Source organism: Budorcas taxicolor, chromosome 22 (genome assembly GCF_023091745.1).
Source record: "Budorcas taxicolor isolate Tak-1 chromosome 22, Takin1.1, whole genome shotgun sequence".
NCBI lineage: Eukaryota > Metazoa > Chordata > Mammalia > Artiodactyla > Bovidae > Budorcas > Budorcas taxicolor.
The window spans coordinates 21,436,676-21,463,063 of record NC_068931.1 but is presented as its reverse complement, the minus strand read 5'-3'; the positions used below and the strand labels follow the sequence as shown (position 1 = coordinate 21,463,063).

The 26,388-nt window shown below is 45.6% G+C and overlaps 1 protein-coding gene across 4 annotated transcripts in view; it reads left to right on the top strand.

Annotated features, from left to right (window-relative positions):
- The window catches only part of FHOD3 (formin homology 2 domain containing 3), a 530,296-nt gene that overhangs the window by 54,668 nt on the left and 449,240 nt on the right, over nt 1–26,388 (top strand). For all 4 annotated transcript variants that reach the window (XM_052660257.1, XM_052660258.1, XM_052660256.1 and 1 more), the window contains exons 2-3: nt 7,745–7,851; nt 25,777–25,841. In XM_052660257.1, the coding sequence (XP_052516217.1) occupies nt 7,745–7,851; nt 25,777–25,841 (172 nt within the window). The remainder of the gene's footprint in view (nt 1–7,744; nt 7,852–25,776; nt 25,842–26,388) is intronic.

Below are 26,388 nucleotides of genomic sequence, written 5' to 3'. Positions count from 1 at the left end.
TTCAGCAGGTACCTTGGTGGGGCGAGCCTCTTACCCACCTCAGAGCCAGGCACCGAACACTCTCGAGTATGAGGCCGAAATCCCTGGGGGCCCACCTGCTGTGGATGGAGGTGACAGGCTCAGAAGAGATTGGCTGAAAGCAGCAAGCATGAAATGTGGCCCCATCCCAATGTGTCTGCCGGGCAGTTCTGCTTTGGGCCAGTCTGGCTGTCATGGCTGGCCCTCTCCTGGGTCTGTCATCAGCTGGCAGCTCACTTGGAGCCTTGGGGATCCAGATTGGCCCTGCGCAGCATACGACAGTTGGCAGGCTGTCGGCAGGGGCAGTGGGAACAACCAGGTACCCTGGAGATGGGGCACCCGGGCTGCTTTGGGTGGTGGCCACGTTCCAAGGGCAACAGGAGAGGCCAGCCGTAGTGAGCAGGTGTTTCTCAAGTCTCTGCCATGTCATATTCTTTACCAAGTTGGCCAAAGCAAGACACAGCCCAGCCCAGAGTCCAGGAACCAAGAAGGAATCCACCTCTTGATGAAAGGAACTGCAAAAATGATGCAGGGACAGGAGGAACCCCTGAAATGATGTCAGCAAATGACATTTATTTTAATTTTTTCTTTAAAAAATCAGCACGTATTTTCCCACTTCTGAACTCTTACTGAAATTAGCTTACGATTAGACCTCGTGTATATTTATAGAAAAGTTCTGTGCAAATCTATTTCAGAGTTCCCCAGAACTTTATTGCCTAGACTAAGGATTCCTTTAGACCTGCTGCCAAACCCAGATAATCATTAAACCACCCCAGTAATATGCCGCTTCACCGGATTAAGGAAAGAAAAGAAGGTATGAGCTGAGAATTGACGTCAGCCTTGTTTTAGATGTTTTTCCTCCCCAGGACGGCGAGCCTGCCTTTTCCATTTTTGAATGCACTGTCTTTGTAGGAACGGTCAGGGGAAGGTGAGTGACCTCGTGCAGGTGGTCTGCAAAGATGGGAGGGCTTGTCCCATGTCTCTGGGGCTCTGGGCCCCATTTTAATGGTTTGTTTTGACCTGGAGGAGTGGCACAGAGTTCCAGAGTATTTGGAAGGGTCCCTCGTGTGGCTCTGTGACTGAGCCCCTCCCAAGCACCCCAGCCCCAGCAGGTTCCTGGTCCCCTGCCACTCACTGTCTTTACCCGCTTACCTTCTCTAACCGCTGTCCTGAGATCGCCCTGCACTGCTGTCTTCCCACCAGGCTTCCGGCTCTGTCTTGTGTCCTGAAGTGCCCAGCAGTGTCCTGGCCACCAAACCCAGAGCCAGGAAAGGAGTGCAGGGGCCACGCTGCCAGGGGATCAGGATTGACATGAAAATCGCTGGAGTCAGGAAATTCCAGGGCCCTTCAGTCATTTGGGAAGACATTTGACCTGAGAGGCCCGGGGTGGGGGGATCAGGTTCCCATCATGTCAGGAGGAATTGAGGTTCCTGTCAGGAACTGGCCTGGCAGGAAGGCGTCCGGGTCCTCCACTCTGTGGGCAGAGCCTGAATGATTCTGTCTAACCGCTTCTAATAACTAGATTGGAATTAAGCGCCACTCGCCGCCTGTTCGCCTTGTCACTTTCTTTCCTAACTGTTAACTTAGTTATCCCTAACAAGACTGAAGCCTGCGTTTGGCACACCCATCAATTTGTTTGTAACTGAAGCCGAACCCCAAAGTACCAAGGGTTTTTACTGTTCGTGCGTCAGTCCAGCCCAGTAGCTTTTCCTGCTCCTTGGCTCACGTGATGGTTTACAAGTTAATCTGGGGTGTGGTGATGGCGGGGCTCATGTTGTGGAACGCAGCGCAGCGGCCAGCGTGTGCAGATTCGTTTGGCATCTTCACAGGCTGCCTGAGTTTCAGGGACCCCTTCATGCACATGTGCCCCAGCTTGCTAAGGGGAGCAAGCTGACCTTGCCCCCTTCCTATAGCCCTACTGTAAGCCCCACTTTCAAGGGACTAAAGGGCACAGAGTCATTGTTTCTGTTTTAGTTGAAGGACTTGCACAAATCGCCTGGCTGTTAGTTACGGAGGCAGGGTCGTGACGCCTGGCTTAGGAAGTCAGGTAGCCTTTCTGCTGGAAGGGGAATGTCCTGTCTGATGGAGGATGCTTGGGTCTCGGGGGCTGTGGCTGCTAATTACAGCAGAAAGAATACAGCTGAAGGTGAACTTCCACACATTTTGACGGTTGGTTTAAGTGGCTTTTCATTCTCTTCTGTGTTCTATTAATGTGTCATACTTGCTTGGCAAAACGATCTTTGAGGAAAGGAAGCCCGTACGTATTCCTTGGTGCCCAGCCCATGCCTAACATATAATTTTATTAAAATTGAACCATGGAAGTGGCAGTAGCTACTGATGCCCTGAATGTGAGGAGTGGAATCGTGAGAACAGGCAGTTCTGCTAAGGTTTTGGGATTCTGTGGTTGGGAGGCTGGGGAGGTGGGGAGGGTCCTGCTGTGACTTGGGGCTGCTGAGAGCACGAGGAGGCAGGTACCTGGTGGGTCAGGGTGAACAGTGGGGCCAACCAGGTATTCACCCCAGCTACTGGGAATAAAATCAGGAGGTATGGAGTAAAGACGATGTGGAAAATAACCATGGTTGCTGGTAAGAATGGTGGCTTAGATGGTAAAGAATCTGCCTGCAGAGCAGGAGACCTGGGTTCGATCCCTGGGTTGGGAAGATCCCTGGAGAGGAGAATGGTAACCCACTCCAGTAATCCCATGGACAGAGGAAGCTGGTTCGGGGTGGGGTGCTATAGTCCATGGTATCGCAAAGAGGTGGACACGACTGAGCGACGAACACTTTTTCATGTCTGCTGACCCCTAGTGATCGACATCTGCTCCAGTTAAGGTGAAGAGCACAGGACTGAGGGAAGGGTGAGGGCTGAAAGTCTAGCGCTGGGTGACTCAGCCTTTCGTCCACTCCCTGATAGTGTCCACTTGAGGTGCCTCAAGTTGATGACCTGGGAGGGCCAGAAGCAGCATGTGCTGAAGCTGGTCTGGGTGGTTCGAGAGGGAATTTTGTCCAATGCAGTCATTATGCAAAATTAAATTATCCTGTATATATATATTCAATGAACAAAAGTTATTAGTATATTAGAAACAAAGGTAAAAGTATTCAAATATATACAACTAAGTATGTACTATATATATATATATATATATAACTGAATCACTTTGCTTTACACCTGGAACTGATAATATTGTAAGCCAACTCTACTTCAAAAAAGTACTCAAAACATGTTACTTTCTAATTGTTTCATTGCATTGGGAGTTACTTTCATCTCCTGAATCTGTATGATAAAAATACTATATGCTGGTGAGCTGCTGTGTATCTCTTTTTAGCTCCACACTCGGTGACTTCACACTGGTAGCTTTAAACTGGCCATGGTGGGAATATTTGTACCACATATGCGTGCACCTCTCGCCTCCCTGTACAACAGAGCAGTTATTCCTCTCCGACTCAGTTCTCTCTGTCTGGCTTGAGAGTGGACCACAGCCTCCAAATGCCTTCAACCCCCTCGAGGGGAGCCAGAAACTCTATCCAAAAGCTTCCTCCTTTGGACTCACACAGTTCACATTTCCAAGGATGGAGGCAAAAGAAATTACCATAGCTTAAAGTGCTTTCAGTCTTCCCAGGTGGCTCAGTGGTAAAGAATCCTGCCAATGCAGGAGATGCAGTTTGGACCCCTGAGTCTGCCCTGAGTTGGGAAGATCCTCCGGAGGAGGAAATGGCACCCCACTCCAGTACTCTTGCCTGGAAAATCCCATGGACAGAGGAGCCTGGCGGGCTACAGTCCATGGGGTCTCAAAGAGTCAGACATTCCTTAGCGACTGAGCATGCAAAGGGCTTTAAGTTTCCTTGTCTGCTAGTCTGTTGATGATATGTGGGATTAAAAATGAGCAGAAGTGTTGATACTGTCAACAGAATGGACCACAAAAGCTTTATTAGTTGAAAATGCCAGTAGGAGTTAAAAGAAAGAATGAGCTGCAGTGATTACAGTTCTACGTACACAAGGACCAGTGAACACGGTAACAGGTTCCTTGTCTAATTAGAATTTCCACCTAAGAATGATAAAGTCTGATTTTAGTCCATAGGAGACCCGAGCCCAGGAGACGCCTTCTGCAGGAAATCCTCTGCTTCTGTAAGGAGGGAGGCCAGCTCCCTGCGTGTCCCCCCAAAGCTTAGGCACACCTCCCCTGAGTGTTTCCCCCAAACCCTGGGGGCACTACCCCTGAGTGTTCTCCCCTCCTACCCCTGCAGCCTGGGCGCACCTCCCCTGAGTGTTCCCCCTGCACCCTGGGTGCACGTTCCCCCCAAATCCTGGGTGCACCTCTGGCACCAGAGTACAGTGAGCTTGGCCTGTTGAGTCCCAGCTTTCTCAGATCAGATTGCTCATCTGTAAAGTGCCAGTCAAGAATGTTGCCCCTCACCAGCATGCCTTTAATAGTTTGTTATTAGAGAAATAAAACAAGTGAATCAAATAGGATTAACCCCTTCAAATGATTTAACTATTTCTTACAAATAACAAAGAACAAATTCCTTTCATTCTGTTGAGGATAACCAGAAACGTGGAGCTGTGGGGGTCTCTGCAAGAATTAGCAGCTTGTTATAGATGCTGATTCTGGACAAGTTGACAGTCTTTGTTTCTCCTGTTCAGGATAATAAGCAAAGCTTTTCCATCAAAGGAGACTAATTCCTTGTTTGAAATCTCACTTATAGCAGGAGGATTAGCAGGCCTTTACCTAGATGTTTTGAAGTAGCCACGTATTTGCCCCCACTTCTCTCTAGTCTCCTGGTATTTTGGAATAAGAGCTTTAACTCATCAAGTGGATGAATAATAAGAGCCACCCTTACTGAGGAATGAAGCATGAAGTTGTATACCTGGATTTTCTCATAATGTTCATCTTTGGTTAAAATTACTTTCCTGTATTTTTAAGTGTATGGATTATTCTAAATGTCATGTCATGCTGGCTAATTGAAACAGCCTCAAAGTCTTAATGACTTACTAGAGCAAATGCTCATGTCTTGCTCTTGTCACTGTCCAGGATGGGTCAGTGGGGGCTGGGCAGCAAAATGCTGTCTTCCATGCAGTGATTCAGGGACCTGAGCTGCTTCTGTCTGGGGTCTGCTGGTTTCCAGACTTGGGAGTCCTCTCTGGCTCCTCTGTATTTGGCCACAGGCATGAGAAGAAAGGAGTGTAGTTGGGTAGGAGTGTTTTGGCCAGGCCTGTTGGGATTCTTCCCTTTCACCTATATTCCAGAGGTCAGTACTCAGTTACCCAGCAATAGCCCAACTATAAACCTGGGATACATGGTCTCTGTCCCCAGGAGGAAAAGGAATGGCACTGGCAAGCTTGCAGCATTACCTTGGCCAGACCAGAACACTCAGATCACCAAAGCTGCATTTTGTGAGCATATTTTCAAGTCCTTAGAAGGTCTCTGGGCATAGAGCAGATGCAGAGCATAGTGGCCAAGGGCGTGACCTCAATTCAGATTCCCTGAATTCAAATCCCACCTCCATCACTTAGCAGATATGACAAGTGTCTTAGTCTGTCTCTGTGACTCAGCTTTCTCATTGTGAAATGGAGATAACAAAGGAAATCACTAGAGTTTGTGTGAGAATGAGATGATGTAACATGTAAAATGCTTAGAATTACGAATGGATGTAATTAACAACATAAAAGCATTTGTTGAAAGAGATGGGAATACCAGAGCACCTGACCTGCCTCTTGAGAAACCTATATGCAGGTCAGGAAGCAACTGGACATGGAACAACAGACTGGTTCCAAATAGGAAAAGGAGTATGTCAAGGCTGTATATTGTCACCCTGCTTATTTAACTTATATGCAGAGTACATCATGAGAAACGCTGGGCTGGAAGAAGCACAAGCTGGAATCAAGATTGCCAGGAGAAATATCAATAACCTCAGATATGCCTTAAGACACCACCCTTAAGGCAGAAAGTGAAGAGGAACTAAAAAGCCTCTTGACGAAAGTGAAAGAGGAGAGTGAAAAAGTTGGCTTAAAGCTCAACGTTCAGAAAATGAAGATCATGGCATCTGGTCCCATCAATTCATGGGAAATAGATGGGGAAACAGTGGAAACAGTGTCAGACTTTATTTTGGGGGGCCTCCAAAATCACTGCAGATGGTGACTGCAGCCATGAAATTAAAAGACGCTTACTCCTTGGAAGAAAAGTTATGACCAACCTAGATAGCATATTGAAAAACAGAGACATTACTTTGCCAACAAAGGTCCATCTAGTCAAGGCTATGGTTTTTCCAGTGGTCATGTATGGATGTGAGAATTGGACTGTGAAGAAAGCTGAGCACCGAAGAATTGATGCTTTTGAACTGTGGTGTTGGAGAAGACTCTTGAGAGTCCCATGGACTGCAAGGAGATTCAACCAGTCCCTCCTCAAGGAGATCAGCCCTGGCTGTTCTTTGGAAGGAATGATGCTAAAGCTGAAACTCCAGTACTTTGGCCACCTCATGCGAAGAGTTGACTCACTGGAAAAGACTCTGATGCTGGGAGGGATTGGGGGCAGGAGGAGAAGGGGACGACAGAGGATGAGATGGCTGGATGGCATCACCAACTCGATGGACATAAGTTTGAGTGAACTCTGGGAGTTGGTGATGGACAGGGAGGCCTGGCGTGCTGCAATTCATGGGGTCGCAAAGAGTTGGACACGACTGAGCGACTGAACTGAACCGAACTGAAGTATTTGTTAATGGGCTTCCCAGGTGGCTCAGTAGTAAAGAATCTGCTTGCTAATGCAGGAGATGCAGGTTTGATTCTTGGGTCTGGAAGATCCCCTGGAGAAGGAAATGGCAACCCATTCCAGTATTCTTGCCTGGGAAATTCTGTAGACAGAAGGAACCTGGCGGACTACAGTCCACGGGGTTGCAGAGAGTTGGACACAACTTATCGACTGAACAATGACAGCAACAAGTATTTATTAAATAAATTTTCTAAAAATGAGACTAGTAATAAAGAGACCCAGTGTCCTTTTTGGTGAGTTGTAGTTTGAACATATTGCCATTCAGATGAAGAATGTTTCTTTTTGTTCATTTGTAAAAACGTTTATTGAGCAACTGTTAATTATAATGGAGCAAACCTGACCATACAATCTGAGCAAGTAGGCTTCTCACTGAGTCAAAGGAAACAGCATGTTTTCTCCACCAAATTTGCCTTTTAAACTCTGTGTCTCTCAATCCATGGTCCCATTGGCATCTTAGTTTCCACTCTCCAAATCCATGGCTCCTTCCGGGCCCCTGAGAGTGAAAGGTGACATTGGCCCAGTGCCTTTCCTCTCCTGGCCACGTCTTATAGGTCCTGTCAATGTCATTCATGTAGTGAGTATGATTTCTGTCTACCTGTTACGCAGTTTGCTTCCAATCTGTTTATATGAACATGCTACCTCTTTCCATTAGGGTCCAGATTTTGGGATAATGCATGGTTTTATTGATTTATTTTAAAATATTGATTGATCAGTTTGGCTCTGCTGGGTCTTAGTTGTGACATGGGGGATCTTTAGTTGTGGCATATGGGATCTAGTTCCCTGACCAGGGATCGAACCTCAGCCCGCTGCATTGGGAGCGTGGAGTCCTAGCCCCTGGACCACCAGGGAAATTCCAGATAATGGTTGATTTCAGAAAACATACGAAGGCAACAGGAAGTGATTTCTGGGTTCCAGTCCCCACCGCAGGAGCAGGCCGGGCTTAACAGGCTCTTTCTCTTGCAGCTGGACGACTGCACCCTGCAGCTCTCCCACAATGGTACTTACCTGGACTTGGAGGCCACCCTGGCCGAGCAACGGGACGAGTTAGAAGGCTTCCAGGATGACGCTGGGTAAGAGTGACTGCTGTCCCTGCCAGCTGGTCCCGACCCTCCACAAAATGGGGCTTCATTGAGGCCTTCAAATATTTTGGAGAAATCACCATAGCTTTCACCTTGTCTCACTCACAGTCACACAAAAGGACTCACCAGTAGTAACTGCAGACTCTTAGAATTTGAGTAGCTTTTCTTGGTAAGGCTACTCAGGGGTTGAGAATTTCTGGTGTAGTTTAATTAAGCATGTGATATTTACATTCAAAATTTCTTTTTAAACCAAATGTAGTTAAATTAATATTTTCCAGATTTTAGTGGATTGACAACTATTCTGTACATTGTTTTTAATGGTAACTACTGGATATTTAGTTTTTTGGCAGATGCCCCTTTAGGTCATTTTATAGTGTATCATCTTTTAAACTCATTAGTGGAAAAAATAATTATTATTTATGTTAGCTAATGTCAAGTTACTTTTAGCCTGTATCTAGAATTGCTTAGTATTTCTGATTGCTGTGAATCTGAATAAAGCAATTCATATAAAAAGTCAGAAATATATACAAAAAGCAAAGCCACTGTAGGAATATACCCATACAATTAGCCATTCCTATATTTATTAGATTATTTTTTCAAGTGATTGTTTTATTCTCTTTCAGAATTTTTTTAACTTTTCATGTCAAAATGATTTTTAACCCCCAGAAGAGTTGAGAGTAAAGCACTGACATTTTCCAAATAACCCTTTACCCCGCTTCCCATGATGTTAACATATTACATAACCAATGCAAATTTGCCCAAACCAAGACATTAATATTTGTAAAATACTATTATGTATTTATTAGGTTATCGGAATACACTTTGGGTGCCCCCCCACCTCCGTTTCTACTCCTCATTCATCCAGAACCAAGTCTCTCTCTGACTTTATCACCTTCCTCCTTAGAAACCTTCAAAGGCTCCCTCTTCCTTTCCAAATAATGCCCATCCATCTTTGCCTGCTATTCAGGAATCTCTTCAAAAATTCTTTTGAGGCAAGCTTTCCTGAGTTAAAAATGTACTGCAGTCAAATGACTATTATCTGATTTTCATGAATGGCTCAGAAAATGAGGAAAAGTGGGAGCCTTCTTGGTGCTGCTTTCCTATCTGACACCAGAATATATTGATGACTTTCTGAGTTTCCTCTGCTTTAATACCTATCACAAATTATGGTCCTTTCCGCACTAATGGTCCCCTTAATTATTCCTCTTCTCTGCTGCTAAAATTCTACTAGATCAGAACTGGGCCTGCCTGCATATCCAGCCTGCATTTTCTCAACACATTAGAGGCACTTAGGGTATACTAGGAGCCAGGTGAACAGAGGAGCCCAGAATGGATTCCTGAGTGTCATGCGGTTGGGCGCCGAGATCAGGGTCCTTGGTTGGAACCCAGTCAAGCTCTCTCAGGATGCCCTTCCTGTCTCCTGAGTGGATTCAGAAGTCATGAAAGACCTGGGAAATGCCATAGGCTGTACACACATGAGGGATATCTCCATGAAGTCACATCAAATTCTGCTCATCATCATTTTATAAAATTACATCATTAAGACTGAAAGATTTGGGGGAAATTCCTTTGCTATGGTTTTTACCAAGTATTTGACAACGGCATTCTTTTATGTAAGATGTCAGCGTTAGGTTGCATGACAGTCTAATGGGATGACTTCATGTTTCACTGATCAAATAGATCTCAGGAGTGTTATGAGTAGATCATTGCCAATTTGAAACATGTCCCTAGTGCTGTCGTGCTTGAAAAGCATGACCTGTCTGATATTTTTCTTTCTTATCAAAACATGGCTAGTTTGGAAATGACAGCTTGGAAAAAAGTGTTTATAGCTAACACTATTATGCCAACCGCTGTGTTAGGAACCTTATTCATGGCATGTGTGTTTACTGGTTCATTTCCTTAATAGGCACAAACATGGGATTGGATTTTCTCACCTCCATGTTTCATTTGAAACAACTGAGGGCCAGGAGTTCAATCACACATCCAGGGAGGCAGAGCTGGTAGGAGGTGGAGCAACGTTTGACCGTAGGTGTGACTGGTTCCCAAGTCCGTGCTCCTCTGCCATCCCAGGAGCTTCTGGAATATACATTTCAGGTTCTCCTGAGGATGTACATTGGTACCCGAGGACTTCCTCAGTTCCAGGCTAATTAACTATCTGTAGCTGGAGCAGCACCCTCTGCAGGGTGGCTCCATCCCCTGGCCCTGAGGCTACAGCTCATATTATAAACATGGTGTCCAGATGCCAGCTTCTTTGCAGTCATGCCTAGAGAGCCAGGGAGCCTGCTGCAAGCCCCCTAGAGCAGACCCTGGGGCTAACCCTCCCACTTTGTTCCCTTCTGAGCCATTACCTGACCATGGGTCCATTTGACAGGGGCAGCCTTGACCACATTTCTGCACCCTCAGGGCATGGGGTGCCAGGGAAACAAGTTATGGCAAGATGAGAAGGCGGCACTCACAACATGGGAAACTGCAAACACTGGGGAGGGAGGAGGTGGCCCAGAGGAGGTCGGGTAGCTGCATGTTTGACTGCTGGGTCCCAAACCCACTCCAGAATGGGGTTTCTATCTGAAATAGTCTTCATTTGTGGGATTCAGCCTTTATCCTCTGGAACATATCCAGGATGACCTTCCTGTTTATCTGGAAGAGTGTGAAGAAGCCACGTCTCCTGGTCTCTGGTCGGGAGAGCCCCTGGGCCTGGCCTGGGCTGCAGAAGACAGGCCAGGATGGTGCTGTCCTGGCATTGCCGGGTCACTCTGCTGAGCCCCGGGTCCTGAGCACATCTGTGAACGCTGGTGGCCTGTGGTGAATTACTGGGCGCTGGCTGGAAGCAGCGTGATGGTGGAGGCTTTGTGCACAGGAGGGAGGTGTCTGGGTGCATCTGCAGGAACACTTGCGCTGAGTGGCCCTCCTGGGTCTTTTCTTAGAAGCTTGCATTTGGCAGAGTCTGTGTGCCTGAGAGCTCATGTCTCCCTCAAACAGGAGTTAAAATATAATTTCCTCCTGGTTAAGAATTGCCCTCGTGAAGCGTGAAAAGGGCAAATGAAGCCATTCTGTTTCTTTTTTGTTGTTAAATTATAGGAAAATACCTGCTCACAGTAGGGCCACTTAATTAAGATGTCAGGCTGTGTGGAGACGGTTGTGGTGTTGGTTGTGTATGTTCAGAATCAGTTTTTCTTGCTGGAGGAGCTGGTTTCTTTCTTCTTATCCATTACCCTGCTCTTTTCTGCCAAGACTAAAATTTAACTTACCCCTTGTTTATAATGATCACTCAGACTATATAGCTAGTTGGAGAAGAGGAGAAAGACCTTCAAAAGTACAAGAACAAAACAATTATCATGCTAACAGAGTAAAGCCAGGTCTTTTTATTGCCTTCCAAAGCCAGTGAAGTGAGTAGGCACAGCAGGGGGCAGTGGAAACCAAAGCCCCTGGGTAGTGATTCCCGACCCTGCCATTGTGTGACATGGGGCAAGTCACACTACCTCTGATGAGAGTTTATAAAACTTATTTATAAAATGAGGACACTGTTACCCACTCCCATTTCCCTCCTTGTATCAGCAGCATCCCCAACAGAGTCTCAGGGCCTGAGCAGAGTGTAAAGAGCAGCTGTGCGCAGTAGCTAGGGGCGTGAGCTTTGCAGTTAACCTCAGGGCTGTGTGACTGTGGGAATGCTACTTTACCTCTCTGAACCTTGGTTTCCTTGTAAGTGGGGATAATATAATATATGCGATAATCATATTATGATTATAATATAACCATCATACTGCCTCCTTGGTTTGTTGTGAGGTAAAATATGATGATGTACCTAAACCATTAAGCTGGTTCCCAGCATGTAAGACAGACCCAAAGCTAGTAGCTTTCAGTTCAGTTCAGTTCAGTTGCTCAGTCATGTCCGACTCTTTGTGACCCCATGAACTGCAGCACGCCAGGCCTCCCTGTCCATCACCATCTCCTGGAGTTCACTCAGACTCATGTCCATCGAGTTGGTGATGCCATCCAGCCATCTCATCCTCTGTCGTCCCCTTCTCCTCCTGCCCCCAATCCCTCCCAGCATTAGTCTGTTCCAATGAGTCAACTCTTCGCGTGAGGTGGCCAAAGTACTGGAGTTTCAGCTTTAGCATCATTCCTTCCAAAGAAATCCCAGGGCTGATCTCCTTTAGAATGGGCTGGTTGGATCTCCTTGCAGTCCACGGGATTCTCAAGAGTCTTCTCCAACACCACAGTTCAAAAGCATCAATTCTTCGGCGCTCAGCCTTCTTCACAGTCCAACTCTCACATCCATACATGACCACAGGAAAATAGCCTTGACTAGATGGACCTTAGTCGGTAAAGTAATGTCTCTGCTTTTCAATATACTATCTAGGTTGGTCATAACTTTTCTTCCAAGGAGTAAGCGTCTTTTAATCTCATGGCTGCAGTCACCATCTGCAGTGATTTTGGAGCCCCCCAAAATAAAGTCTGACACTGTTTCCACTGTTTCCCCATCTATTTCCCATGAATTGATGGGACCAGATGCCATGATCTTCATTTTCTGAATGTTGAGCTTTAAGCCAACTTTTTCACTCTCCTCTTTCACTTTCGTCAAGAGGCTTTTTAGTTCCTCTTCACTTTCTGCCTTAAGGGTAGTGTCATCTGCATATCTGAGGTCACTGATATTTCTCCTGGCAATCTTGATTCCAGCTTGTGCTTCTTCCAGCCCAGCGTTTCTCATGATGTACTCTGCATAGAAGTTAAATAAGCAGGGTGACAATATACAGCCTTGATGTACTCCTTTTCCTATATAGAACCAGTTTGTTGTTCCATGTCCAGTTCTAACTGTTGCTTCCTGACCTGCATACATATTTCTCAAGAGGCAGGTCAGGTGGTCTGGTATTTCCATCTCTTTCAGAATTTTCCACAGTTTGTTGTGATCCACACAGTCAAAGGCTTTGGCATAGTCAATAAAGCAGAAATAGATATTTTTCTGAACTCTCTTGCTTTTTCCATGATCCAGTGGATGTTGGCAATTTGATCTCTGGTTCCGCTGCCTTTTCTAAAACCAGCTTGAACTTCAGGAAGTTCATGGTTCACATATTGTTGAAGCCTGGCTTGGAGAATTTTGAGCATTACTTTACTAGCATGTGAGATGAGTGCAATTGTGCGGTAGTTTGAGCATTCTTTGGCATTGCCTTTCCTTGGGATTGGAATGAAAACTGACCTTTTCCAGTCCTGTGCCACCGCTGAGTTTTCCAAATGTACTGGTATATTGAGTGCAGCACTTTCACAGCATCATCTTTCAGGATTTGAAACAGCTCAACTGGAATTCCATCACCTCCACTAGCTTTGTTCCTAGTGATGCTTTCTAAGGCCCACTTGACTTCACATTCCAGGATGTCTGGCTCTAGATTAGTGATCACATCATCATGATTATCTGGGTCGTGAAGATCTTTTTTGTACAGTTCTTCTGTGTATTCTTGCCACCTCTTTTTAATATCTTCTGCTTCTGTTAGGTCCATACCATTTCTGTCCTTTATCAAGCCCATCTTTGCATGAAATGTTCCCTTGGTATCTCTGATTTTCTTGAAGAGATCTCTAGTCTTTCCCAGTCTATTGTTTTCCTCTATTTCTTTGCACTGGTCACTGAAGAAGGCTTTCTTATCTCTTCTTGCTATTCTTTGGAACTCTGCATTCAGATCCTTATATCTTTCCTTTTCTCCTTTGCTTTTTGCTTCCCTTCTTTTCACAGCTATTTGTAAGGCCTCCCCAGACAGCCATTTTGCTTTTTTGCATTTCTTTTCCATGGGGATGGTCTTGATCCCTGTCTCCTGTACAATGTTACGAACCTCATTCCATAGTTCATCAGGCACTCTATCAGATCTAGGCCCTTAAATCTATTTCTCACTTCCACTGTATAATCATAAGGGATTTGATTTAGGTCATATCTGAATGGTCTAGCAGTTTTCCCTACTTTTTTCAATTTGAGTCTGAATTTGGTAATAAGGAGTTCATGATCTGAGCCACAGTCAGCTCCTGGTCTTGTTTTTGCTGACTGTATAAAGCTTCTCCATCTTTGGCTGCAAAGAATATAATCAATCTGATTTTGGTGTTGACCATCTGGTGATGTCCATGTGTAGAGTCTTCTCTTGTGTTGTTGGAAGAGGGTGTCTATGACCAGTGCAATTTCTTGGCAAAACTCTATTAGTCTTTGCCCTGCTTCATTCTGCATTCTGAGGCCAAATTTGCCTGTTACTCCAGGTGTTTCTTGACTTCCTATTTTGCATTCCCGTCCCCTATAATGAAAAGGACATCTTTTTTGGGTGTTAGTTCTAAAAGGTCTTGTAGGTCTTCATAGAACTGTTCAACTTCAGCTTCTTCAGCGTTACTGGTTGGGGCATAGACTTGGATTACTGTGATATTGAATGGTTTGCCTTGGAAACGAACAGAAATCATTCTGTCGTTTTTGAGATTGCATCCAAGTACTGCATTTTGGACTCTTTTGTTGACCATGATGGCTACTCCATTTCTTCTGAAGGATTCCTGCCTGTAGTAGTAGATATAATGGTCATCTGAGTGAAATTCACCTATTCCAGTCCATTTTAGTTCGCCGATTCCTAGAACGTTGACGTTCACTCTTGCCATCTCCTCTTTGACCACTTCCAATTTGCCTTGATTCACGGACCTGACATTCCAGGTTCCTATGCAATATTGTTCTTTACAGCATCAGACCTTGCTTCTATCACCAGTCACATCCACAGCTGGGTATTGTTTTTGCTTTGGCTCCATCCCTTCATTCTTTCTGGAGTTATTTCTCCACTGATCTCCAGTAGTATTTTGGGCACCTACTGACCCGGGGAGTTCCTCTTTCAGTATCCTATTGTTTTGCCTTTTCACACTGTTCATGAGGTTCTCAAGGCAAGAATACTGAAGTGGTTTGCCATTCCCTTCTCCAGTGGACCACGTTCCGTCAAACATCTCCACCATGACCCGCCTGTCTTGGGTTGCCCCGCAGGCATGGCTTAGTTTCATTGAGTTAGACAAGGCTGTGGTCCTAGTGTGATTAGATTGACTAGTTTTCTGTGAGTATGGTTTCAGTGTGTCTGCCCTCTGATGCCCTCTTGCGACACGTACCATCTTACTTGGGTTTCTCTTAGCTTGGGTGTGGGGTATCTCTTCATGGCTGCTCCAACAAAGCGCAGCTGCTGCTCCTTACCTTGGACAAGGGGTATCTCCTCACCGCTGCGCTTCCTGACCTTCAATGTGGGATAGCTCCTCTAGGCCCTCTTGCGCCCGTGCATCCACTGCCCCTTGGATGTTGGGTAGTTACAGTCGTAATTTGAGATCATGCACTGATACGGGAGTCATTGGGTTTTAGGACAGGACGGGGTCTGTGCAGAGCTCTCACAGGGAGAGCTCATTGTTTAGAAAACCAAGGCTGGAGCCTTGCCTGTGGGGCAGAGGTGGCCCAGATTCTGCCTCCCCCAGCCCCCCAGCCCTGGACCTTATTGCTTAGTCCCACTCTCCCTGCTTCTGAAAGGAAAGGCACACAGGGGGCTGTCACAGAGAAGAGGGGTTGGAGGTTAGCCTGAAGGTGAGAGGGTGGGATTTTGCCAAGGTAGCAAGGGCTGCAGGTCAGGGTGCGGGAGACCTGTGAGTGGTCCTGAGAAGCCCCGGGCTTTAGGGACGCTGGGGGGACCTGCATGGTTGTTGAGCATGTCCCCGGGTGCTCCTGACCTAGAGGAACCCTGGACACTCATCTGTGCTTCTCTGGACTCCCCTCAGGCCTTCGCTAGAGGGTCAGCGCTGAGACAGCGCTTCTTGCTCGGTTTTCTCATCCTGTGCCCACAGCACTGTAGGGGTGGGAAGGTCAGATGAGATGAGACCCTGTGGAGTGGGGTTGGGGAGAGTGCAGTGTGATCCTCAGAAATGAAGGATGTGAGACCTAGGGGTGGGAAGGGCTGTGAGGAAGCCCATTCACAGGGGTAGGTGGGCCCCCACCGCACCCGGCAAGCCCCCATGCTTGGGGGATGCGGAGGAGTTTGGGGAGAGCTCTTGTTTGACTCTTAGAAACCCAGCTTCTCAGCCTGCAGCATGTGAGCCCCAAGGATCCATGTGTGTGTAGCAGGGGTCCAGGAACCCCTGAGATATCTGCAGTTTGTTGGGTGTGCAGGGTTTTGGGGTGGAGAAGGGTTTCATGGCCTTTCATTGGATACTCAAAGAGTTCCTTACTTTTCAAAATGTCAAGCTGGAAGGAATAAGAAGCCATTTTCCCTCCTTACTGTCTGATACAAAAGTTAACCTGTGACATCTCTGTCAAAGTTTCCCTGGCATCTGGACCTGGCAGAAAGGGAAATCACTAAAATACATTTTAAACCTAAATCTAAAAACCTGCAGAACTCATCAAACCAAACCAAACCACAAACAAAAAACTTTAACAAAAGAGAGATTCTGGTTAAAGGTGTGGGTGGGACGCAGTGAAGGGTTTCCCCCAACTTTTCCTCTTAAGCCGGGAGTATAGGTATGTTGTTGTCTGAGCTTCTCTTGGCAAATCACCAAAGAGTTAAGGGTCTTGCGTCTTCCCAGTGCAAGGCTCAGACTGCAGACCATCAGCCCTGCTCTGGTTACGTGGATGAATTGGGAGGGTGGGTTCAGTGCTGAGCTGAGCAGGGCAGCCCAGAAGCCCCTGCACACCTGCTCTGGATCAGTGCTAGAGCAGAGCCTCCAATTACCCTGGGAGAAAGCTACTTAGAAGTGCTCGGACAAGACAAGTGAGCTTCCGTGCCGAGTGGACAGTGGAACTGGCCTGGCTCTAAGTCCCCTCGAATGCCAAATTGTGTGATGGGCCAAACATGGTGACCGTAGGAATAAGGGCGTCCAGGTGGGTGCTGGGCTTTCTGGTGTGGGTTGGACTCAGAAGAAAACTGACCTGCAAAGAGGGAGCCCTCCCAGAACCCCTCCAGTGACAGAGCAGGGAGGCTGCGGTCAGTGTGGCCCACTGTGAGCGGGGAAGGGAGTGACCTAACGGGTCTGAACCTGGTGGTCAAGGAAGGCAGGTGGCCGGGGGCCTGGGCCAGTGAAGGAACCTGTAGATATGATGCTCCTTGAGGGAGGGAAACAGGAGAAGAAATGGACCCATGCCACTAGGTGGATGGTATCCAGATGGTGGACTACTTAGAGAAGTAGGGAGGTTACGGGGGGCAATTTGGGGAGGGGGAGAAGAGGTTTATACTTGTTAATCTGGGATTATGTCAAGCCTCCCTCAAGTTGCAGGGTGGCCAGGTGAGAAATATTGGCCTGGGACTCAGGTGAGAAACATCAAGGCCCAGAGAGATTGGGGGTGATCTTTTGGAGGGAGTTGAAAACCAAAAACTTCTCTAAAATTTGAAGTCTATTTAAAAAAATTAACATTTAATTATTTTTATTTTTTGGGGAGCAGCACCATGTGGCCTGTGGAATCTTAGTTCCCCAGCCGGAGATCAAACCCGTGCCCTGTGCAGCGGAAGCACAGATTCTTAACTGCTGGACCACTGGGAAGTCCCAAGTCTGTTTTTAAAAAAGTTTTGGTAATTAAGCCATTTTAAGGGTAATAAATTGACTACAAGATGCTCTTAGGAACCCAGGCTTCTTTTATCTTTCTGCTGGGTCATCCTGATGCTAAAGCTCTCATCTTTCATGCTTCATTGTAGTTACAATGTGGCTGCTCTCCCACCAGCATCATATCAAGCCAGGAAGTCATATGTTGAATACAGTACAGTTTTCTGTGATGTAAACAAGAGATTCCAAATTATGGCAGTTTATGTATAAAGGTAAAAATTTCTTTCCTGTGTAAGTGTCCAACTATAGATAGTCTTTCTTGGGACTGGTAGAGGAGCCATTCATCCTCAAAATGAGAATTCCACCTCTGTGTCTAAAGTTGCTTCAGCTTTTCCCTTTTCATCCATATCCTAGCTTCCAGAAAGATGGAAATGGACAGAGGGAGTGCATGTCCATTCCTTGGGCACATAGCTTTCCCTCGCATGGCACTGGCCAAAACTTAGGTTCATGATCATGAACTGTGGGCTTCAGTCAGTTCAGTTCAATTCAGTCACTTAGTCGTGTCCGACTGTTTGTGACCCCATGGACTGCAAGCCAAGCCTCCCTGTCCATCACCAACTCCTGGAACTTGCTCAAACTCATGTCCATAGAGTTGGTGATGTCATCAACCATCTCATCCTTTGTCGTCCGCTTTTCCTCCTGTTTTCAGTCTTTCCCAGCATCAGTCTTTTCCAGTGAGTCAGTTCTTCACATCAGGTGACCGAAGTATTAGAGCTTCAGCTTCAGCTTCAGCATCAGTCCTTCCAGTGTATATTCAGGACTGACTTCCTCTAGGATTGACTGGTTGGATCTCCTTGCTGTCCAAGGGACTCTTAACAGTCTTCTCCAACACCGCAGTTCAAAAGCATCTTTGGCGCTCAGCTTTCTTTATGGTCCAGCTCTCACATCCACACATGACTACTGGAAAAACCATAGCTTTGACTAGACAGACCTTTGTTGGCAAAGTAATGTCTGTGGTTTTTAATATGCTGTCTAGGTTGGTCATAGCTTTTCTTCCAAGGAGCAAGCATCTTTCAATTTCATGGCTGCAGTCACCATCTGCAGTGATTTTGGAGCCCAAGAAAATAATCTCTGTCACTGTTTCCATTGTTTCCCCATCTTTTTGCCATGAAGTGATGGGACCAGATGCCATGATCTTCTTTTTTTGAATGTGGAGTTTTAAGCAAGCTTTTTCACTGTCCTCTTTCACCTTCATCAAGAGGCTCTTTAGTTCCTCTTCACTTTCTGCCATAAGGGTGGTATCATCTACATACCTGAGGTTATTGATATTTCTCCTGGCAATCTTGATTCCAGCTTGTGCTTCATCCAGCCTGGTATTTCACATGATGTACTCTGCACATAAGTTAAATAAGCAGGGTGACAATATACAGCCTTGATGTACTCCTGTCTGTTGTTCCATGTCCAATTCTAACTGTTGCTTCCTGACCTGCATACAGGTTTCTGAATTGGCAGGTCAGGTGGTCTGGTATTCCCATCTCTTTCAGAATTTTCCACAGTTTATTGTGATCCATACAGTCAAAGGCTTTGGCATAGTCAATAAAGCAGAAATAGATGTTTTTCTGGAATTCTCTCACTTTTTCAGTGAGCCAACGAATGTTGGCAATTTGATCTCTGGTTCCTCTACCTTTTCTAAATCCAGCTTGATCATCTGGAAGTTCACAGTTCACGTAATGTTGAAGCCTGGCTTGGAGAATTTTGAGCATTACTTTGCTAGCGTGTGAGATGAGTACAATTGTGCGGTAGTTTGAGCATTCTTTGGCATTGCCTTTCTTTGGGATTGGAATGAAAACTGACCTTTTCCAGTCCTGTGGTCACTGCTGAGTTTTCCAAATTTTCTGGCAAATTAGATATGTTACCAAAGCATAATATTACCCTATATTGCAGACAAGGAAGCTGAGCCTCATAGAGGCTAAATAGCTTGTCCAGGATCATGCAGCTGGCTTCAGAGTTTATTCTTTTCACCTCTGCTATCTCCTAGGGGAGACCAGAATGTATCCAGAGATGAATGCAGTGACAACCAGCTCTCTTGGACTTTGAGCTTCTGAGGAAATTAATCTTCCCTAGTACTACTCTTCAACTCACTGATGAGTGCATTAAATCTTTCTTCATCCTCCAAACTGAGCACTGGCTGAGTCTCAGAGGTTCAGAAGCTTACTAAGAAGCTTATCCTGGGGCAACTGCTGGGGGCCCTTGTCTCTGCTTCTGCTGCATTGTCCAATGTGTGTTTTCTACTCTTGACTGAAATCATAGCTTAGTTCAGTGGAGAAATATCTGGCAGCATTGATTCTGCTGTTGACTACAAGAAAAAAGTCTTCAAGCCTTTGGCTCCATGCAACTCCATTCTCTTGAGTGCAAGAGAATAATGTAAGCACTTGTTCTTACATTGCCAAGACTTTATACATTTTCTTACAAAAATATTTCCTTGAGAGACAGGGATAGGACTGAAACACATGGGTTTCTGCGAGACTTCTTTGGTTAAGCCAGATCTTCCCGAGGCCATAGACATTATTGCAGAAGCTCATGTATTCTGAGAAAGCAGGAAGTTTGCGGGAAGTTCCTTCAGCGGTAGTGCCATCATGACCCTGGCACGTGTACTTTGGCTGACGTCTCCTCCGACTGAATGTCTGTTTTAGCTCTCTCATCACTTGGGTGGCACTGGCCTTGGGTGTGGGCGGCTGATTGGCGTGGCTGCTCCCTGAGGCCTGTGATGTTTCTCTGGCAGTGGCTGTGCTGATAGGAATGGAATCTGAATCTCCCTGGGGAGCTTTAGGTCAAGTGAAACTGCCTTTGCCTCTTGGTCACCAGATTCTGGTAACTGATGCACTCCCATTTCACTCTGCTGCAAACAGGCAAACTTGGAAGGAGAGGCAGCTATGATACTGATGCAATAAGCCTGTATCAGGGAGAAAAAGACCACTAAAGTACTTATGATGAACAGGCATTGACAGACTCTCAGTGAGTTTAAGTTTTGAAACATGGAAGCTCTATGAAGGCAGATACCAGAGTTTGTGTTAATTAGGGTTTTCCAGAGAAATAGAACCAGTAAGATATGCCTATCCATCTAGTCTAATATAGCTAGTCTGTCGGGAGAGATTTATTTCAAGGAATTGGCTCACACCATTTTGGAGACGGGCAAGTTGAAATTTGTAGAGTGGGCCAGCAGGCTGGAAATGCAGGTAAGAGTTGAGGTTGCAGTCTTGAGTCCAGAATATGCATGGCAGGCTCATGGGCAGGATTTATATGTTGCTGTCTTGAGACAGATGGTCCTTTGTGGATCTGAGACAGAGTCCAGCACACACTAGTCACCAGTGAACATGTGTGGAGTGAGGGAAAGGATGAGGGCACGCCCAGCTGGGAGGCAGCGTCAGGGAGGTGGTAGGCATACAGACTCTGGGGTCAGGCTGCCTGGGTTGGGTTTGAGCTCTGTCACTTTTTATGTGACTTCAGCTATGTTGCATAACTCTTCTGGGCCACAATTTCCTGACTTTCAAAATGGCAATCATATTACCTACTTCATAGGAGTTTTCTGAAGACTAAATCTGTATAAAGTAGTTGGAACCTCATCTGGCACATGATAAGCATTCCAAAAATGTTAACAACTATTATGATTATTATTTGCTGAACCCAGGCTGACATAGTATCCCACTGGGGAGAGGGGAAAGCATACCCATGATTATTTAATTTTCCTCTGAAAATTTCAGCTGCAAAATAGAAGGCATATTTACTAGAACAGTGGGGATAAACTGATTATTTTTAAATGGATGAAGTGATTATTTCTCTAAAAGAAGCTAAATGAATCAGCGAAAAGATTTTTAGAGTCAATAATAGCAGCAAGATGGCATATGTAAAAGAAATGCATAACAATCAGCATTACCCAATTACAAAATACAGTGGTGGGAGGAGGGAAGCTACCAAATTTAAGAGACCTTTTGATGGATGTTGTCTATACATTGATATTTGATGTAGATAAATGAAACATGGACATCATGTAATTCTTGAGTTCTTAGGATTAAACTTTATTTGGTCCTGTTTTATTATATTTACATATTTTATGTTTTGGTTTGTCAATTTTTTAAAAAAGATATTTCCATCTTAATTTTTTGTGTCCTCTTCTGTTAGATTTTAGTATTGAGGTTAAACCAGTTCCTTAAAAAACCTGGGACACTTTTTATCCTTAGTAAATGCTGGAGAAGGTTATCGAGTGAGGTACTTGTACAGCAAACGGCTGGATGATGTGAATGATGGTGGAGTCAGGCTCTCTCCTGTCAGCCCAGGTCTGTTTCCATCAGTCACGTGACTTTATGCAGGTTACATTATTACTACAAGCTTTGCTTCTCTGTCTGTACAATGGGCACAGCAGTGGTACCCACTCCAAAGGTGGGAGAAAGTTAGGGTGGGGGGAGATGAAGGACAACGTTTGTGGACCTGGGTGCACTCACCACCCCATGGGCTCTGCCTTGGCAGGCCCTCTCCTTTGCCATGGACTCCTGGGATCTGGCCCTCATCCCCCGTTGAGGGGCTTCCATAGCCCCTTGGAATTTAGTCTCAAATTCCACTCAGATTTCTTCCATCATTGGATTCTGTGCAAAGGAACAGACAGGGAAGGAGGTGGCAATATTGAGACAGAGGATTTATAAGAGATAAAGACAACTTAAAAATATATAGGCCTTTTTTGTTCTTTGCTCTGTTAAATTCCCTTCGGGTTTAACTTTACCAATTTAATTGCCTGTTTTCTCAACGTACGAGCACAGAAAAGATGGCACGTCCAGAATGGTGACTAGTGGTTTCCTCAGAAAGACTGTTCTAGTTCTCATACAGGTGCCCGGGTCCCTTCTGACCTTGGGACTGGAGAATTCTGTGGGAAAACTGAAACACCTCCTCCAAATGAAGCTTTGCAGTTGTCTGAAGATAAAAGTAGGGGCTCTCAATGGGCCCTTCTGAGCTTCTCCAGAACTCCTGAGGAATTCTGAACTATTTTCTCCTGCCATCCTGTGCTTCCTCCTCTCTGGGCTTCTCAAGCGTGTATTTTGTCTATCGTTCATTTATTTTTGACTTATAAGTGCTTGGTAACATGAGTTACAAAAAATCTTCCAGGTTAGAGAACTTTGGGTTTGCTGTTTCCAGTAGTTAGGGTCTGGCCTTTTTCAGGGGTTCACTGGTTGCTGCTGTCAGTTCTGCCCCATCTCAGCCTTGGGGAGACTGCATGCCTGGTGACTGCTGTTCCCACCCCACCTTTCCTGGTAGTTCACGCAAAAGGCTGTTCAGCAACTCAGTTCAATGCACTTAATGGGATCTTTCTTCCTAGTATGACCATAGGCATGGAAGGAGTGTCATCACTAGGAATGCCTAGAGAAATTTAAATAAAATGAAATGGGAAAGGAATATGTTCCAGATGAAGGGTCAGGATAAACCCCCAGAAGAACAATTAAATGAAATGGAAATAGGCAGTGTACAAGAGAAAAGAGTTCAGCGTAGTTGTTGTAAAAGTGATCCAAGAACTCAGGGAACCAATGGATGTACAGAGCTAGACGTTACAAGTTTTTAACAAAGAGTTAGAAAATATAAAGGACAACCAAACAGAGTTGAAGAATACAATAATTTTAGTAAAAAATACACTGCTGCTGCTGCTGCTGCTGCTAAGTCACTCCAGTCGTGTCCGACTCTGTGCGACCCCACAGACGGCAGTCCACCAGGCTCCCCCGTCCCTGGGATTCTCCAGGCAAGAGTACTGGAGTGGGTTGCCATTTCCTTCTCCAATGCATGAAAGTGATAAGTGAAAGTGACATCTCTCAGTCGTGTCCGACTCTTAGCGACCCCATGGACTGCAGCCCACCAGGCTCCTCCAACCATGGGATTTTCCAGGCAAGAGTACTAGAGTGGGGTGCCATGGCCTTACTAGAAGGAATAAAAAGCAGAATAAGTGAAGCAGAAGAATGAATCAGTGAGCTGGAAGATGGAATGGTGGAAATCACTGCCAGAGAACAGAATAACGAATAAAAAGAAATGAGGACAGTCTCAGAGACCTCTGGGGCAACATCAGATGCACCAACATTTGCAGAAGGAGAAGAGAACGGACCTGAGAAAATAGTTGAAGAGATAATAGCTGAAAACTTCCTGACATGAGAAGGGAAACAGTCACCCAAGTCCAGAAAGCACAGAGAGTCCCAGGCAGGATAAACCCAAGGAGGAAGATGCTGAGACACAGAGTAATCAAGTGGAAACAGTTAAAGGCAAGGAAAACTATTAAAAGCAACAAGTAACATCCATGGCAATCCCCATAAGGTTATCAGCTGACTTTTCAGCAGAAACTCTGCAAGCAAGAAGGGAGCGGCACGATGAGAGGGAAAAACCTAAACAAGAATACCTAGTAAGGCTCTCTTCAGATTTGATGGAGAAACCAAAAGCTTTACTGACAAGCAAAAGCTCAAAGAACTCAACACCACCAAACCAGCTTTAAAACAAATGCAAATTGAGATAGTAGCATTGAAATGTATACATTATCATGTATAAAATAGATAGCCAATGGGAATTTGGTGTACCAGGCATGGAGCTCAAATCTGATGCTTTGTGATAACCTGGAGCAGTGGAATGGGGTAGGAGGTGGGAGGAGGTTCAAGAGGGTGGGGACATAAGTATGCATCCGTGCATGCTAAGTCATTTCAGTTGTGTCTGACTCTTTGTGACGCTATGGACCATAGCCTGCCAGGTTCTTCTGTCCTCTTCCTGACCCAAGGATCGAACCCACATCTCCTGTGGCTCCTGCGTTGCAGGCAGGTTCTTTACCACTGAGCCACCTGGGAAGCCTGGACATATGTATACTTATGGCTGATTCATGTTGATGTATAGCAGAAACCAACACAATATTGTGAAATAATTTTCCTCCAATTAAAAATAAATCATAAAAACAAATGCTACAGAAAGTTCTCCAGGTGGAAAAGAAAAGGCTATAACTAGAAACAAGAAAATTACAAAATGGGAAAGCTCACTTGTAAAGGACTGTCAAGAGAGAAAAAGATTTTTTGTGCATGAAGAAGGTAAGTTTCGAAGAAGTCTGTGTTTATAGGAATCTCAAACTTGTCTTTGAAGATAGGTCGAGTGTTGTGTATTTGTAAACTCAAGACTGGTAACTTGCACATAGCAAAAGCTAAAAGGAAGGACTCGTGGGCATTTGAAGGGACTGTGAGTGAGGACTCTGTGCCTACGAGGAGCTGCCGGATAGAGGCTGCTCCATGTTTTTGTAGGACCATATGAGTGATTTTCTTTTCTCCTTTAAAAGAATAAAAAAAACCTTTTTTTTGAAACCATGCTTTCCCCTCTTATCTGGTCTCAAGAATAAAACATATGATCTGGTACTGTAATTCCTGTGACTTCATATATATATAGTATCATGTGCTCTGGCGAGATTTATGTGCCCTTGTCTTCCAGCACAACCACAAAACCAGGAAGCAGGAAAGCACTGTGAGACTCTGTTATACACGGAGCCCTGAGGGGGAGGGCTGAGCGTGGCCTGCAGAGTGATGGGGAGGGAACTCAGCTACTGAGACACCGAGCTGATTACCTGCTCCTGGGATGGTTCCTGGCTCTGTTTAACCTGGCTTCCCCCTTTTTTCCCAAAGCTCAAAGCCTTTTCTACACCAGGAAGACAGAACTCATATGCTCCCCATATATCTTCTCTTATGTGCTCTGGGCTTTAGTTTTCCTCTATGAGAGTGGGCTGAGCCTTTGTGGAAGGAGAACAGGGGGTGGGGGCATCCTGTATCTTCCTCTGTAAGAAATGAAGTGAAAAGGAAGCAAAGGTGTGGCAAGGTGCGGTGTAAATTGACATCCTAATGACAAATAGCTTACACACTGTCTTTACTGGACCCTGTCTTCCTGTTGGAGCAATAGAGAAAAAAAATGTGTCTTGAATTGTCACACAGCAAATCAGTTCTTTCTGATTGCCCTACTAAGTGTGTCCTTCCTCTATATCCAAAAACATGTAAAAGTAGCCATGGGAATGATCAAGCAGATTTGTGCTGTTACATTCCAGGGATTTCAGTTGATGGGCACAGATTTTAAAAACTTGCCAACATGGTCAGGCATGAGTACACGTGACTCTGTGGAGCAGATCAGGTTTGGCAATGAAATGCCTGTGCCAGTCTAACGGAGTCAAACTTCATTGTTTTATTTTCCGTAAAGTCCTGTGACATCACAGTATTTCAGGATAGATAGTTACTCACTGTGGGTTTCTGCTTATCTGGGGCCCCTCCAGGTGGGCATGTCTGAACCATCAGGTTGATTGACAGCAGGTAGGGTCACCTTGCCAACCCCTCTGATGCCAATAAATGTTCTGTCTCCTGTCTCCATTAGGCGGGGCAAGAAGCACAGCATCATCCTAAGGACACAGCTGTCTGTGAGGGTCCATGCCTGCATTGGTGAGTGACATCTGCAGAAGGGGGTGCTTGCCATCTGCCCTCGGCGATTACACTTGTGATAACTGATGCCACTTCTGGGAATAAAATGCAGTATTCACTCTTAAGCTCTCTATGCTTGGGTTAGCCCCTAGCACAGATGGTTAGAGTTTTTAGGGAAGCAGTTTCTGGCAGTTGTTTTTGAAAGCTACCTCTTTCATTCTGGCTTTCTTTGCTGTTTGGCTGGTGAGTACAGCTGGAGGTAAGATGGATTGTTGATGAGATTCTTTTTGTCAGTGTGGGGAGAGATGAGGTTCTTCGTGGGGCTGTGCCAGGGTGAACCTCCAACCAGCTGAAGTGACCTTCATGTGCCTCCTGGTGACTCTGCAATCCCCTGGCCTGTGGCCTCAGGCGATTGAAATGGAAATCTCAGGTCAGTATCGGATGGGCCACACGTGGATACATAGCAGTTGATGTTGAGCAGATTATTTGTGGTTCAGAAGGCCTGCCTGTGGTCACATAAGAAACCTCACCAGCGCCTATTCCTGCAGCTATTGATTTTCCCGGACCC